The sequence below is a fragment of the Thunnus thynnus genome, chromosome 1 (genome assembly GCF_963924715.1).
Source record: "Thunnus thynnus chromosome 1, fThuThy2.1, whole genome shotgun sequence".
NCBI classification, from domain to species: Eukaryota; Metazoa; Chordata; class Actinopteri; order Scombriformes; family Scombridae; genus Thunnus; species Thunnus thynnus.
The window spans coordinates 4,609,149-4,624,201 of NC_089517.1; the positions used below are offsets into that span (position 1 = coordinate 4,609,149).

Sequence of the window (15,053 nt, forward strand, 5' to 3'; positions counted from 1 at the left end):
AAGTCTGCATAATTCAGCCCACGCAGAATGCTAACAGTCCAGAATTAAGTTGGAAGTGGTTTTTAGTGTCAAATTTCCTGCTTAGTTAACAAATTGTGTGCGTGACACAGTGCACGAACACCGGCAGACGGCGGGGGGAAGGGATGATTCTTCATCTCTGTGTTAGTTTGGAGGAAGGAAGCACAGAAGTCTTCTGTAACTTTGTCTATGCAAATATGAAATGTTAAGAAAATGTGTTTTAACAACATCACTGTGACTCTTTGGGGTGAACTTGATGTATTTTCTTTCTACCATTTTAAGTATTAGAGCACTTGATATATAAATATTTACTCACGTCTGTCTAGGCAAGTGGTGGCTTGGCACAGACCCTACTGCGTCGACCTGGAAGAAAGCACCTTCTCCCACTTGCGGTCCTTCCTTGAGCGCTACTGTGATGGTATCAACAGTGAAGTTCCTCCTCTCCCCTTCCCCTCTTCCAGGTAACGTCACTCACTTCTAAAAGCCACCATCAGCACAAGTGACAGCGATATAAAGCGCAGTGACAAAGACTGTGGAGAAAACAAAACACATTCATGTACTTCTGGCTGTGCTCTTTCTTACTGACAAATTATTTGTACTTGCTTGTTAGGGACCGAGCCCAAAATCCGGAAGACTACTGTAAAATAGTAGTCCTCTCCGAAGGGCGAGGACCCTATTGTCTTTTGTGTGTTTGTTTGTTTGTTTCTTTCTGTCTTTACTATTACGCCACTTAAACCTTTAATTTGACCCCCTAAACATGCTCAAAAACTCACCAAAATTTGGCACGTACATCAGGTCTGGTGAAAAACTTGATAAAATGTAAAGATTAACCCCCAAAGTGCTAAAATGTGCTCTCTAGCGCCACCTATGTAACTAAAATGGCCGCCACGGCCCGTAGGAATGTGGTAGAGAGATCAAACCAAAACTCAATTATTCGTCTCGTCAAGATCTACAAATCATACACTGACACCTCTGACCTAAATCCAACAGGAAGTCCACAATCAGCCTTTCAAAATAAGACTTTGCCCCAATTTTGGCCCTTGAACAAACGCTATCTCTTCCAAGGGTGTTAATAGTATCAGCTTCAAACTTTAATAGGTGATTTATGACACTATGCCGAAAAGTTGTTAAAAAGTTTGTAATAACTCAAATGGTTTGGATTTTATAAGCCCTGAAAGTTGCAGTGCCACATCACCCTTACAACGTAAAACAATGGGGAGGCAATCTACGGGCATGAACTTTGTGTCAAACAGAGGCTTCTGACGTCTAAACTATAAGTCTGACCACTTTCAAACCTGTATCAATGGATTCACAACGAAATCTCTTACTAAAATATGATTTTAAATGTTAGATTTGGCCAAAGTCATGGGATTTATGAAGATATTTCACAAGAAGTGTACTCTAAAATCCTCCTCTCCAACTGCTTCTGGTGATGTCACTCCCTCAGTGCTTTGAAACATTCCGCAATACACACTCATTATAAAATCACAGGAGGAGCAAGAAAAGACTTTAAAACTCACACTCTAATATCTCAAAAACAATAAAAGATAGAAAACACATGTAAATTCAAGATTTGTAGGTCAAAGTCTCGTGACTCATTTAAAGTTCAAATGAAGTTTGTATCTGAAACTATGTGGAAGCAGTAAATGTTCAAAAAGGTGTGGGTTCGCTCACACTCTCCATTCAAATATATGAGTATTTTTCTGTGTCCAGCTGCAGGTACTTATTGTCTCTACACACCTGACAGTACACATGTCAATTAAACTTTCAAAATAAAAGCACACCACACTTGTAAGAAATATCCCTCATTTTTAAAAAGCAAAATGATCTGATCCCGATGGGCCAGAGTGCGAGGTCCCTTCCTTTTCAGTTGTAGATTACTGTCAAATTATAATTATGCCCACATATATGCTGTTTATTATGTATTCGCAGGGAGCATCATAACTTCCTCAAGCTGTGCCTTCGGCTTTTGTCCAATCATCTGGCTCTGGCTCTGGCTGGGGGCGTGGCCACCAGTATCTTAGGTCGGCAGGCCAGGCCGCTGAGGAACCTGCTCTTCAGACTGATGGACTCCTCGGTGCCAGATGAGATTCAGGAGGTAAGAGAGAGAGGAAACTGTCGGCAGCAAAGTAACATACAAAAGCGACAATGAAGCACAATAAAAATGTGTCAGAAAAAAACATGCTTATTCTTGCATCAACGTGTTCATGTATTGATTGACAGCTATGAGCTCCCACCCCTGACTTCTGTCCTCTGTGATTGGTTAAAAGGGCGAGACTCGCTTAAAAAAAACACTTGAGAAGGGAAAATCTCTGTACTGCTGCCAGACTGTTTAATGAACTCTGGAAGTCTTTGATAACTCGTCTCCACATTAAGATATGTTTGGATCATATTTCAACTAAAAATATAAGAAAAAACTTTAACTTAAATGACATTGATTTAATGATAAGTCTTCAAATTGCAAACCTGAGTTTTCACTTAAAATATAATGAGCCAATAATTTCCTTAACTATTAATCATTTGGTGTAAAAATATTAAAAAGTGTGAAAATTTTTCATCACAATTTCCCAAAGTGACGTCTTCAGATGTCTTGTTTAGTCCGACCAACAGTCCAAACTCCAAAGATATTTAATTAATGATATAAAAAAAGAAGCAGAGTTGGAACCAGTGTTTGTGTTTTTGCATGAAAAATGATTTAAATGATTAATTGATTACAAAAATAGTTGTAGATTAAGTTGGTTACTTTTTTTTTTATAAATATCCTTTTAATTAATTGAAATATTTAGAAAATGTGTCTTCTTTGCTGTTCTTTTTGTCTGAAAACATGCTTTTAATTACTGTGGCATTGTACTAAATATGTTTTTAATGCCTTGTACTTTTCATTTTATGCTGCCTTGATAAACATATTAATTTGATAAGCGTGGAAGACATTAAGATAACAATTGTCAACAAGTGCTGAACCTGTAGGCTGTTATCACCATCATCGGGTCAAGCTGTGACAATATGTGGGTGTGTGTTTGTCCCGTCAGGCGGTGATTGAGACTCTGTCGGTGGGGGCGACCATGCTGCTGCCTCCGCTGAGAGAGAGGATGGAGCTTCTTCACTCGCTGCTGCCTCAGGGCCCCGACAGATGGGAGAGTCTCTCTAAAGGACAGGTACTCCATGCTGCCTGATGCACGGCGAGAGCTTCCTTCCTGCTCTTTCAACAGCCGGCTTATATCAGTATCAGTGTTGCTGGATGCACATGTAGAACGGTGAACAGTTCAATTTAAGATTAATCCAGGATGTTTCCTTTTTTATTTTTTGATTATAAGTGGAGGCGTAAATGATGAAAACTGAGCGTTTGCTCTACTGTAAGAACTGTGGATGCATTTGTGTAGTAGAAATATGTTTTAAATGTCCCATAAAACATCTAATTACCCATCAAGATTAGCTCACAACCATTAGGATAAGAGCCACTGATGTAAATGACTGTACTGAGGGCTTGTATAGATCACTCGGTGCATCATTTGTTGTTGTAGACTGAAAGATTTTGAAAAAGTACAATCAGTGATGGATGCAGCTTTTACACCATGAGGAGTTTGGTTAATGGGTCACTCTGTTTGGTCGGTTGTGTGGTTGGTGTAAGAGTTTGTGTTTGATGTTTCTCCCAGCCACAAAGTTTTGACCAAGAAGCCTTAAGAGAATCCTCCCAATACACATCTCAACAACAGAGAAGTCAGTCTCTGTTTCTGGTTGGTCAGCTTTGAAGTCCAGCATCAAAATGTCTCAAGCCTTCACCTGTGACTAGAGCTGTCACATATCCTGATAATGATACATATCCCGATATAGCACATTTTCTGTAAATTCAATGAATAAATAATTTCTGGTTCAGCTTTGAGTGGTTGTTATCAACTTGTGGAACACGTCACTGAATATCTTCTAACTGTTGCAGCGAGATCTCATCAACTCACCATCTCACCTGCTGCTGTTTGTGGTGTTTTTACTGGTTTTGATGGCGGTTCACTGTTTAGTTTTGTTTTTTTAAACTAAATCCAAGCTGATCACAGTCTGAAGTCATTTTAGTGTATACTAGTATTTCAGAAAAGATTGATGATTATCATGATGATACTGTTTACTGTGCATGAATCCCTAGTATGAACACTTAGTACCAAGTAACAAGTTTTCTATCAGTGCTGCGACTTGGTTTTGCTAAAGGATCATATTTCCTTTAAGTCTTGTCAGCAGTCTCATTGAAATGTTTACGTTTGCTCCACAGAGGATGCAGCTAGACATCATCCTGACCAGTCTTCAGGATCACACCCACGTGGCCTCGCTCCTGGGTTACAGCTCTCCCGCTGACGGCCCGGAGGTGCTCTCCTCTGGTCCGGGATTCACAGCTTCCCCGGACCCCAACTACAACACCGCAGCCGGCCACCCCGACACCCACCTGGCTGAGATCCTGATGAAGACGCTGCTCAGGAACCTGGGCTTTTACACCGTAAGTCGACGGCTCTGTCAGAGGAGCGTCGCGTTGGTTCTTATTGATTTCACTGTGTGTTTTAAATAACGAAGCATCAGTTGTGGTATCATTATGATATCTATTTAGAATTGACAAAGGCGGACGTTACGAAGTCAACGTATAAAGCAGGATTGTTACACTTCATCGTCTCTCCTGCTTCTCTCAATATTCAAGTACTGCAGAGAGAGCATGAGTCATACATAATCCTTTGTTATTATCACCTGCTGCCTTTTTTCCTGGCACGGCAGGGGCTTGTTCCTGTGCCTCATTCTCTAAAGACGTCATTTTATTGACTCTAACACACACACACACACACACACACACACAGAGGCTGTTTTCAAGTGTGTGTGTGTGTGTGTGTGTGATTATGCAGGCCTGAGCAATGAATGATGATTAGACTGAGAGACTCTCTCTGCGTTTGAGTAATTTCTTTTGGATTCGTCGCTTTCTCGCTGAATTTTCCCTTTCGGATTTTCCTCCTTTTTTTTTTCTTTATCTCTTGAGTTTTCTGTTTTGGGAAAAATCACAGATGGAAAAATCACATCTATAATAAAGAATCCAACACAGCTCTGAAATACATTTGTGTGGTCTAAATTTCAAGATTGTATTTGTATCTTATGAGTAAAAGTATTTTTTCGAACCGTGGTGGAACAAAGAAATCCTTCTCTGTAGCTTATTAGTTTAAACTCATCATTTGTCGAATGTATGTGCTTCCCTGCTGTATTAAAAGTTATTACAAGGGAACATGTCGGTTCTGCAAAGTGATTTCAGGTGTGAAAATTAAAAAAAAAAAAGGACAAACCAGGTTCAGGAGAAACAAAACATTTTATAACGAACTGCTAAATTTGGACATGAAAATCACATCGTCCGAGGCAATTCTGGATCCGTTTAATAGCTCCTCTGTAATTTTCATTAAATCGACAGCCCAGAGCAAACTGTGCTGAAAAATGTTCCGCTATAGAAAAACACCTTTCCTGAACTCAATTCCCTTCGGCTACGACGCAGTTATACTCATTTCATTTGAACATTTAGATCAACAAATTAAGATACCCGTTATACCTGCGATCCCTGTGAACCCGTAAATTGTCCGTATCTGATTTCTTTGCGCTGTGTTTTGCAGGATCAGGCGTTCGGTGAGCTGGAGAAGAACAGTGATAAGCTGCAGCAGGGCATGTCCTCCTCTGACAGCAGCCAACCAGCACACCTCCACCAGCTCCTCTGCTCCCTGCAGAAGCAGCTGCTCGCATACTGCCACATCAACTCTGTCACCGAGGTTCGGACGCTCAGTGTTTGTAGATGTGCAGCCTCTCTTGCATAGATTAGAGTTGTATAATCTGGTGAAACGGCATTTACACAATCAGAAAGTCATCATGTAGTTATTTAAAAGTCTTCTTGAGACACTGGTGGGAATACACATGTCTTACATGTTATGCATGCAGTTATGCATCAAGCAGACTTGAAAGGCAGATGCGTCATGATGTTCAATATCATAAGGTTATGTAATTTTTATTGCATGTCTAATTTCAGGACTCGCATGTTCTTGTTAATGAGGTGTAAAATTAAATTAAATTGTTTTTCTGGAAGCAGTTTAATAACTGATGCATGAACCCAAACCTAGTTGTATAGCTTTTTTTTGTTTTAAAGATAACACTTGACAAAATGAATGGATTTTTAGTGGCCATGGGTATTTATATAAATCACATTTTCTCTGACTGTGTACCAAAATATCTTCTTGTTTTTCCCAGAACTCCAGCAGCGTGGCTCTGCTCCACAAGCATCTGCAGCTCCTGCTGCCTCACGCCACAGACATTTTCTCCCGCTCAGCCACTTTGATTAAAGAGAGTTCCTGGAACGGCAGCATACGAGAGAAGCTGCAAGGTGAAGAGGAGCAATTAATCATTTTAGCAGCGTCACTATCTTGACCTATTCCTCCGCTTGTTTTTCTTTTGCCTTTTCATCATGAAACACTTTCATTATATCTTTATTAGAATCTTAACTTGTGTTTTTTCCTCAACTCAGAGTCAGCAGCAGCAGCTTGAGACTATGATGAGAAAACAATATTAATGCATGCTGTTTAAATCTATTATTAAAAGTAAACACAGAAATTATTTAAGGTGTTAATTATGTAAATTAAAGAGGATTATTTACTCACAGTAATGGGAAGTGACCCACATAATTTCCATCAACCCTCTCCCATATTTCTTCTCCTTTTCATTTTGCTTTTTACAGCAGATCTGATCCTAAAACTCTCTACATTTGTTTACTACATTTGTAAACTGCTGATCATGTCTCTGTCGTCTCCAGATGTGATCTACGTGTCGGCGGCGGGCAGTATGCTGTGTCAGATCATCAACTCGTTGCTGCTGCTTCCCGTGTCGGTGGCGAGGCCTCTGCTCAGCCACCTGCTGGACCTGCTGCCGCCTCTGGACCGCCTCAATAGACTGCTGCCTGCTGCCTCCCCTCTGGAGGACCAGGAGCTGCAGTGGCCTCTTCATGGTGAGCACGAAACATGAAAACATGAAAATGTGCTGCGTATTTGACACTCTTAATTAAAGGCCTACTTCCCCAGGGTTTTATATACTTTATCGCTGCATATTAATATGAGGCCTGGTTTATAACAGGTGTGTAGTTATTATATCTAAACACATTTACTACACAATAATTCTTTGTGAATGAAAAGGAGGTTGAATTTATTTTCTTAAGTATAGTCGATGTTTGTTCCTTACAAAATCTGTTGGGGTTCCTTACTGGACTGGTCTGTGGTGAACACATTTAACATTTTAATGTCATGTGCTGTAAACCAGACCAGATCTGTGTCGAGTCCTCTTTTTAAACAGTAAAGTGTACATGCATCAAAGCTAAGTTGATGTGTTTGTTGCACGGGCTCTACTCAAATATTTAGTGTAGGGATGCACAATATTATCGGCACGTCATCGGTATCGATCGATATAAACTCTAAAATTAAATACTGGCATCAGCCCGAAATTTTCTGCTGATTATGAGAGGCTGATATGTTGCCTGCTCCCACTTGGCAGGTTCATTAAAGTTTTAATGCTGAACTCCTGAACTCCAGTCTTCCTAAGTTCTTCCTTCATAAATTGTCTTTCTTGATCATAGTTAGTACAGTCTATGCTTACATGAATAATAGTCTCCTCAGCCAGCTGGAAAAAAATATGTGCATATATCAGTATCAGCAATCGGCCACAATGAGTTGGAAATATCGGCGTATCGGATATCGGCAAAAAAATCCAATATCGTGCATCCCAACTTAGTGTTTTAATTTCTGCATTTGCAAACTTACCAAATGAGACAAACTTAGCAAGAAAAGACAAATTGTTATAGGGACATACTTTTACTAAAAAACAAGCATTTAAAATATATATATATATTTTTTTGCAAAGTAAGGCACACAAGTAATTTAAGACTCTTGTAGTTTTCTAGATAATACATGGCTGTAACTCAGGTTGGGAGTCTGGTTCCCATTGATGCTGTTTAAAGGTGTCCACCATATGACATTTCTCTCGTGATCCATCACATTTTCACTGTACAAATCAAAAATAACAGAACTTTCAATAGCTCTCAATACCTCATTATACCTCAAAATCAGCAGTATAATTTATCCTATCCCTCTTCCACTACACAAAACCTTTTTTTTTTTAAAAATTCCCAGGCACCTCGGACTTTGCTGAGCCAGCCTCAGGAATGTCCCTGCCGCAGCCGGCGCTCTCCTGGGTGTGGCTCGTCGACCTGGAGAGGACGGTCGCCCTGCTGGTCGGCCGTTGCCTCGGCGGGATGCTGCAGGGAGCCCCCACCTCGCTGGAGGAACAGGACACTGCTTACTGGCTCAAAACCCCCCTCTTCAGCAACGGCTTGGAGATGGACATCCCACAGCTGGGTAGGCAGAGGACGGATAGATTACTGTTTACATTTTATCAACATGATGTAGTGATCCCAGTTCTTAAAATTCCAGCAGGACATTTAGTTGGACTGTCTCATTAAAGTGTTTTTTTTTTTTTTCTAATGACTCATTTTTATTCCATTACTCATTTGTTGTTTTCACTGACTTGCTGAGGTGATGAATGCTGGTTCACTTTTGTCCTTTAGACACTTGCATCAGCTCATTGTTGGAGGCGGCACTTTCTGGTAATGAGGAGCAGAAGCCCCTCGACTGCACGCTGCATCCTGACTTGAGTGTCCTGGTGGCTTTGGCTCTGGGTTCCACTAAAGAACCTGCCAACAGCCTCTGGATCAACATGCAAGACTATGCCATCAGCAAAGGTCTGTCTTTGGACTGAGCACATAATGAATTACATTGGCTGTTTTCTAGAGAGGAATTTTACTGACAGTGCTGTGCATTCTGTTGCAGACTGGGACAATGCGTCTCTCAGTAATGAGTCCCTGTTAGACACTGTGTCCAGGTTTGTGTTGGCAGCCTTATTGAAGCACACGGGGCTGCAGGGCCAAGCCTGCGGCGAGGGAAGGTAATCCAGCATGATCTTCTGTATATGACATGAAGGATAAACTGTTGATATTGTTCCATAATACCAGCCTGAATTACAAATCACATGTCACATCTGCATTGTGTTCATTTTTCCATCAGGTACCAGCCATCTAAGACCCTGGCTGAAGTCTATCGCAGTGTTTATAAAGTTCGAAACCGCCTGCTGGCTTGTAAGAATATGGATTTCATCCAGACCAGATCCTCCTCGCGTGAGAGGAGGGTGAGTAAACTACAGCTGCAGACATAAACACATCTACACACATGTATTTATCTTTATTTGACATCTCTAATTATTCAGTAATATGCAGGTGGTTAAAAAGCTCCGAAACTAGTTTTGTAACATTTCCGATGTTCCTTAAACGCACAAAATGTAATTTCAGCCGCTAGGCGTCTCAATCAAAACAATAACAAAAGACGGAGTGTGATGACGGTGTGAAGTAGCAAGGGATCATGGGAGTTGTTGTCTTCGTTGTGAAATAACCAGCTTCACCAGGATAGGATTATTTTAGTTTAGGATGTTTTTACCCGCAGAGGTCTCCTCCTCTCCAGAACAAACAGACCCAGAGATTACAGGTAAAAACACTGAATAAAGCTGTTTCACCTAAAAAAATCAGTGTTTCTCTGACGACGTACGGCGACCACCGGACGTCCGGTACGGGCTGTTAGCGGAGCTGCTACTAACACTTGTTCGGTTTATTTCTCTTATAACTTTAGATCCAGACGTTCGGTCGGTTTCTACCGGGAGCCGAATTATCCACAGAGGTCTCCTCCTCTCCAGAAACAAACGTACACACAGATTAAAATCGTTAAAATACTAATTAAAGCTGTTTCACCTAAAAAAAATCAATATTTCTCCGACGATGTTTGCTGACCACCGGACTTCCTGGAGGGGCTGTTAGCTGAGCTGCTGCTAACGTTTGCCCAGTTTATTTCTCTGATAACTTAAGATCCAGACGTCCAATGACTAAAATCCTTCTTCTGGCTAAAAGATATAGTTAAAAGTGACCTAAATTTATCATGAAAATGTGGCTTAAAACTGAATAAAAGTCCATTTATAACAGTTTGTGTGGAACAACCACAACGCCGATGTATTATCTTGTATGTGTGTAAGTTACTCTTTGGTAGACGCCATTGTAGCGGACAAACACAGCGCCGCCGTATGCATCTGGTGCGTGTTTACTCTTTGGTAGAGGAGGTATGACACTATTGACATGCGACCAAATGAAAACAATCCGTTACTTTGATTAAATTACAGATTTCTTTGGGTTTGAAAATTGTTGAAAACATTTGGGATAATGTCAGTACACAACTCAACAACTTATATAACACAGGTCTAGTTGTTTTTAGACATGTTACTGCGGAATAATTACATATTATAGCTTTAACGTTTCCCTCTCTAATTAGATACTTCCTGTGTGAATTGGTCGGCTTTAGATGTGATGGATGTCATTTGTTTACACCCACTCAGATCTCAGACAATCAGGACTCTCTGGACATGGACCCTCAGGAACACTCGTTCACACGCACCATCGATGAGGAGGCAGAGCTGGAGGAGAGAGCCGACCGTGAGAGAGAGGAAGGCCATCAGGAACAAGACGATGACGAGGAGGACAGGGAACACGAAGTGATGACGGCTGGAAGTGAGTACATCTCCCTGGAGTCGTTCGCTACAATATGCTTTCAGTGTGCAGATCACCACATCTTTGCTTGATGAGTTCAGTTATTAAACTGGTTGAAAATGATGAATTTTTTTGCTTTGCACTATAACCTGTTGAATGTATTGTGCTGGTAAAAGACAAGTTTATTCAGGTAATTTAGGTGTAGCAGTTTAAATGGTTTGAATATTTTTTTAAGATGAGATAAGATAAACTTTATCGTCCCCTTGGGGAAACTTTTCTTTGGCTCAGCATCGCTGCATTACAGAGCATTTCTCTCCAGACGCACTCAGCAGCATCCTTATAATCATTCATACATAAAAATCCATTAACCCCCCCCCCCCCATAAACCCAGTATAAACCCAGTAGGCTCTGATAAAGAGAATTGCTGCAACAACAACAACAAACATCACAATTAAAACACATTAAATAAGAGCACATGTGCAGACACTGGGCTAAGATTACAAAAAAACAGACACATCTCACTTTACAAACAAGCACAGAGTACCAGAATATTACATTATTATTTAAATCATTTAAATGCACATTAAATCTAAGTGCAATCCAAATGATTTCTATATGACAAAGCAGTACTGCTGATAACCAGTTTATTGACATTTCTCTGTCTGCAGCAGTCTTGCAGTTGTCAGGGATGAAACAGTTCACCAGTTAGTTTAATGGAAGTTTCTTAGCGTGTGATCTTGCTCAATGTGGCTTCTGACATGCAGGCGGGTGGAAACAGGTGCATTTTAGTTACTTGTTAGCTCTTTTACAGATGATTCAACTGGGGCTTAAAATGCGCTAGGATCAATGTTGGTGTGTTGCTTTGGTTTTGGACTTGAATAAACATTAATGGTGCATTATGTGGCTGTTGCTTGTCCTCTAACCCAGCATCTTTTGTGTGTGTGTGTGTGTGTGTGTGTGTGTGTGTGTGTGTTTATATATGTGTGTGTATGTGCATTGTCGCACAACACAGAAATTTTTCAATGTTTCCTCTCAGCGCGGGAGGTGGCTCGCAGTCGGGACAGAGAGCGGGCCAGCAGCAGCAGCACAGGCCTGGGCTCCGGCTCTGTTTCCAGGAGTGGAGGAGGAGGAGGAGGAGGAGTAGGAGGAGTAGGAGGAGGAGGAGGAGGCGCAGGCACAGAGGAGGACGCCATTCTGTCTCAGGAGGGGAGGAGGGGAAGTACGGGTCTCCCAGAGGGTCAAGACCTGTACACGGCAGCCTGTAACTCGGTGATTCACCGCTGTGCCCTGCTGGTGTTGGGGGTGAGTCCTGTACTGGGAGAACTGACCAAGCAGAACCAGGAGGAGGGTCAGACCCAGTCGGCTACAGGAACGCAGGAGTGTCTGAGCTTCATGACAAGGTCAGAGCACTGGACGCACAGATCCTTCTCCTCTGACAAAACATAAAGGATAGCTTTCACATTTTTTCTAGTGTATCTTTAAACAACACGCACATGTCCGTATGAGTGTTGAAACAGTTCTTGTTTGTCCATACCGGCCGTGAACACATCTCAGACTAAAGAGAATCCAATTTAAGACACGGAGGACATAATCCCCGGCCTTTTTGTTTTGTTCTGTATAAAACTGCTTTCTAAAGTTCAGCCAAGGATAATGTGAAGCTTTGGCAGTCTGAGTTAGGCAAATCAGATTGATATCTTCCAGTGATACAATCTTTTTTAGTTTAAAGTTCCTCTTTGTGTTAGGAAGAAAACACAAACAGGGAATTTTGCCGCCCACATGATTTGTCTAACTCTTGACTGCTGAAGACTCATATAAGCGTCGGATGGACTTGTTTATTTTTCCAGGGGAAACAGTCGCGTAGTTACACATTCACACCTGGAAGCTGCCCAGCACAACCCCCCCCCCCCCCCCCCAGTCTGAGGGGGGTTTAAGGGCTTAGATTGTACCACGTTTGTATGAAAGCATCTGCCAAATTAATAAATATTATTGTGGTAACGAGGTCGGGGCGAGCACTGCTTTCACCCCCACCAACCCGGCCAGATATATTCAGATTCATGTGGCTGGTAAAGACAAGAGGAAACTGTTTCAGTGTTCATGTTGGCCTTTGAGTGATGTTTTAAACCTGAACCTGTTCTTTAATGTCTTAGCTTGTACATAATGGAAAAAAGACTAATTGGACAACAAGATACACACCAATATAAAAAGTTTAACACTACAGTTATCTTCTAAAACTGGAAATATGATGCCTATGAACAAAAATCTATTTTTTTCTACCGTCTTCCACAAATCTGTGCTGTTGTTGTTGGTTACTGTCATAACGATGGTAATAACCAGGAATTATAATAATAATATAACATATAATCTGCAGATTTTTTTACAGTTTTCATCGGTGATCCAGAATGAAAATCTGCAGAATTCAGCAGAATGTTTTTTTTGCTTGTAATGTGATAAACAATATTCATTTAAGACAACAAAGATTATTTTTGAGCAAAAATAAGCACATATACAACACATTAAAACAACCTAAAATCACCTCAAGCAGGCTGAAAGAAATATTCAGTAGATTTTTAGTAGAACCGTTATTATTTCATCACAGACAGTTCAAAACAAAGTGTTTCTTGGAAAACTCGACCGGCATAAAATGCACAGGACACATGGCCACTAAAATGCAGAAGAGATTCAATGTGGAGCAGAGAGAGAACAAAAATTAACCATTAATCATCTCCCAACAATTAACACTACAACACATAAACAAACAAATACATAAATAAATAACTGGTAACCTCTAAAAAACCTACAAGCAGCATCTCTATTGGTTTAAAATCTGTGGAAAATCTGTGAAGGTGTCGTCAGAATTCTGCTCCGTGTTGGCCTGGTAATAACAGTAAAACTTTACTGTAAACCTTCATATTTTTTATTGGGATATAAAGTTACACAGGTTAGCGTCCCATCCTCGACTCTCGCCTACAGGCAGCAGAGGAAGGCGTAACTTTTTTTTTATAGCGTTTGGCTGTTTCATCAAAAATTTGCTGATACAAAGAACCTCGACGTTCTCAACCCACTTTTCACTTGTGTCAACAAGTTTCATCTAAACGTTGACCTATATTTACGCTCCACATTCCCCCCCCGGAGCACCATGAACCTGATAGTGTCTGGTTTCTGTTCTCTACTGTTTATGAAATGCTTTTGCTTTGCTGTAATTTTTTTTATAGTATCAGATTTATCGTGTTTAGAATACTTATTATACTTTTTAGTGGCGTAGTGGGAATTGTTTTTGCTTTATGTAGCGTCTTTGTGGGTAAAATCATTATGTATTTAGTTGAGTTGTATTTATAAGCTGTTGCTCTGACATATGATTATCTGGTGTCTGCGATGTGTTTGTGTACGTAGGAGCGAGAGTCTGAGCGCTGAGAGCCGCTCGGTGCAGAGCAGCCCCAGCTACAGGCTGATGAAGTCCAGGAGCGAGTCTGATCTCTCCCAGCCCGAGTCAGATGAAGAGGGCTACACTCTGGTAAAACATATACGTATCCTTCACTACATTTATATTTTTGTGTTTATAAAGTTCCAACAGCGTGGTGACGTGATCTGTTTTTCTCTTTCAGAGTGGACGGAGAAACGTCGACCTTGACTTGGCGTTCTCTCACAAAAAGAGAGGTAAAGATCAGTCAATCTAACTGTGACGTTGCGGAGTAAGGATGATGCAGCTGTTTGGTTTGTCATCTTTCATATGTTACTCTTGTCTCTCTGTCTTCTGATCCCTTTGTGGATAGTTTATTTGCTTCTTTTGGGGCAGTTGAGCCCCAAACACAAGAGGAGCTCCAAGCAAGTAAACGATGGCATGTTTCTTCCTCTTGTTAGCTCATAACCTCCATGACTGTGATGCCCGCCCCCTCGCCCCCCCCTCCATTCATCTCACATGATGAGGGCCCTTGTTTTTGAGCTCAGACACTTCATATTCCTCCTCTCTGTGTAGCGTGCAAATGCATAAACAGCAGAAAGAAATCTTAACGTAGAAGATATAAAAGTTCATTCTTCTGCTCGGAATGCTTGTTACTTTGCACAAAGATGACTTCATTCCTCGTGAAGAATGTGGTTTGACCCACTGAAGAGATTTCATGGATTTACCAGTTGACACGTTTAAAGAAACCATCAGTGCTGATACTCTTGACTTCAGTGCTTTCAGTTGTTATTTTGTTTGTTGGAAATGCCAGCACTGGTTACCATTTCACTGTTCCAACTGCAGCATTTCCTCCTCAGTGGATATTGGGAACTCAGTGCGCCCATTATAGATGAATTCATAATGGCTGATGAAGGCTTGTGTCCGCATGAAGAATCAGCATTTAATCATTAGATGAGCTCTTATGGAGTAATATCACATCGCACCGCATAGCTCTAAAGTGCTTAAAAGCAACAT

At 41.0% G+C, this 15,053-nt stretch overlaps 1 protein-coding gene across 8 annotated transcripts in view; it reads left to right on the top strand.

Moving 5' to 3' along the window:
• herc1 (HECT and RLD domain containing E3 ubiquitin protein ligase family member 1) overlaps positions 1 to 15,053 on the top strand; it is a 70,739-nt gene that overhangs the window by 11,129 nt on the left and 44,557 nt on the right. For 7 of the 8 annotated variants that reach the window (XM_067602282.1, XM_067601869.1, XM_067601781.1 and 4 more), the window contains exons 11-25: positions 345 to 479; positions 1,951 to 2,116; positions 3,048 to 3,173; positions 4,277 to 4,498; positions 5,640 to 5,792; positions 6,265 to 6,397; positions 6,824 to 7,015; positions 8,190 to 8,414; positions 8,624 to 8,797; positions 8,886 to 9,000; positions 9,120 to 9,240; positions 10,489 to 10,660; positions 11,652 to 12,039; positions 14,030 to 14,150; positions 14,242 to 14,293. In XM_067602282.1, the coding sequence (XP_067458383.1) occupies positions 345 to 479; positions 1,951 to 2,116; positions 3,048 to 3,173; positions 4,277 to 4,498; positions 5,640 to 5,792; positions 6,265 to 6,397; positions 6,824 to 7,015; positions 8,190 to 8,414; positions 8,624 to 8,797; positions 8,886 to 9,000; positions 9,120 to 9,240; positions 10,489 to 10,660; positions 11,652 to 12,039; positions 14,030 to 14,150; positions 14,242 to 14,293 (2,495 nt within the window). The remainder of the gene's footprint in view (positions 1 to 344; positions 480 to 1,950; positions 2,117 to 3,047; positions 3,174 to 4,276; positions 4,499 to 5,639; positions 5,793 to 6,264; positions 6,398 to 6,823; positions 7,016 to 8,189; positions 8,415 to 8,623; positions 8,798 to 8,885; positions 9,001 to 9,119; positions 9,241 to 10,488; positions 10,661 to 11,651; positions 12,040 to 14,029; positions 14,151 to 14,241; positions 14,294 to 15,053) is intronic. The other variant, XM_067602117.1, reaches the window with a different exon arrangement.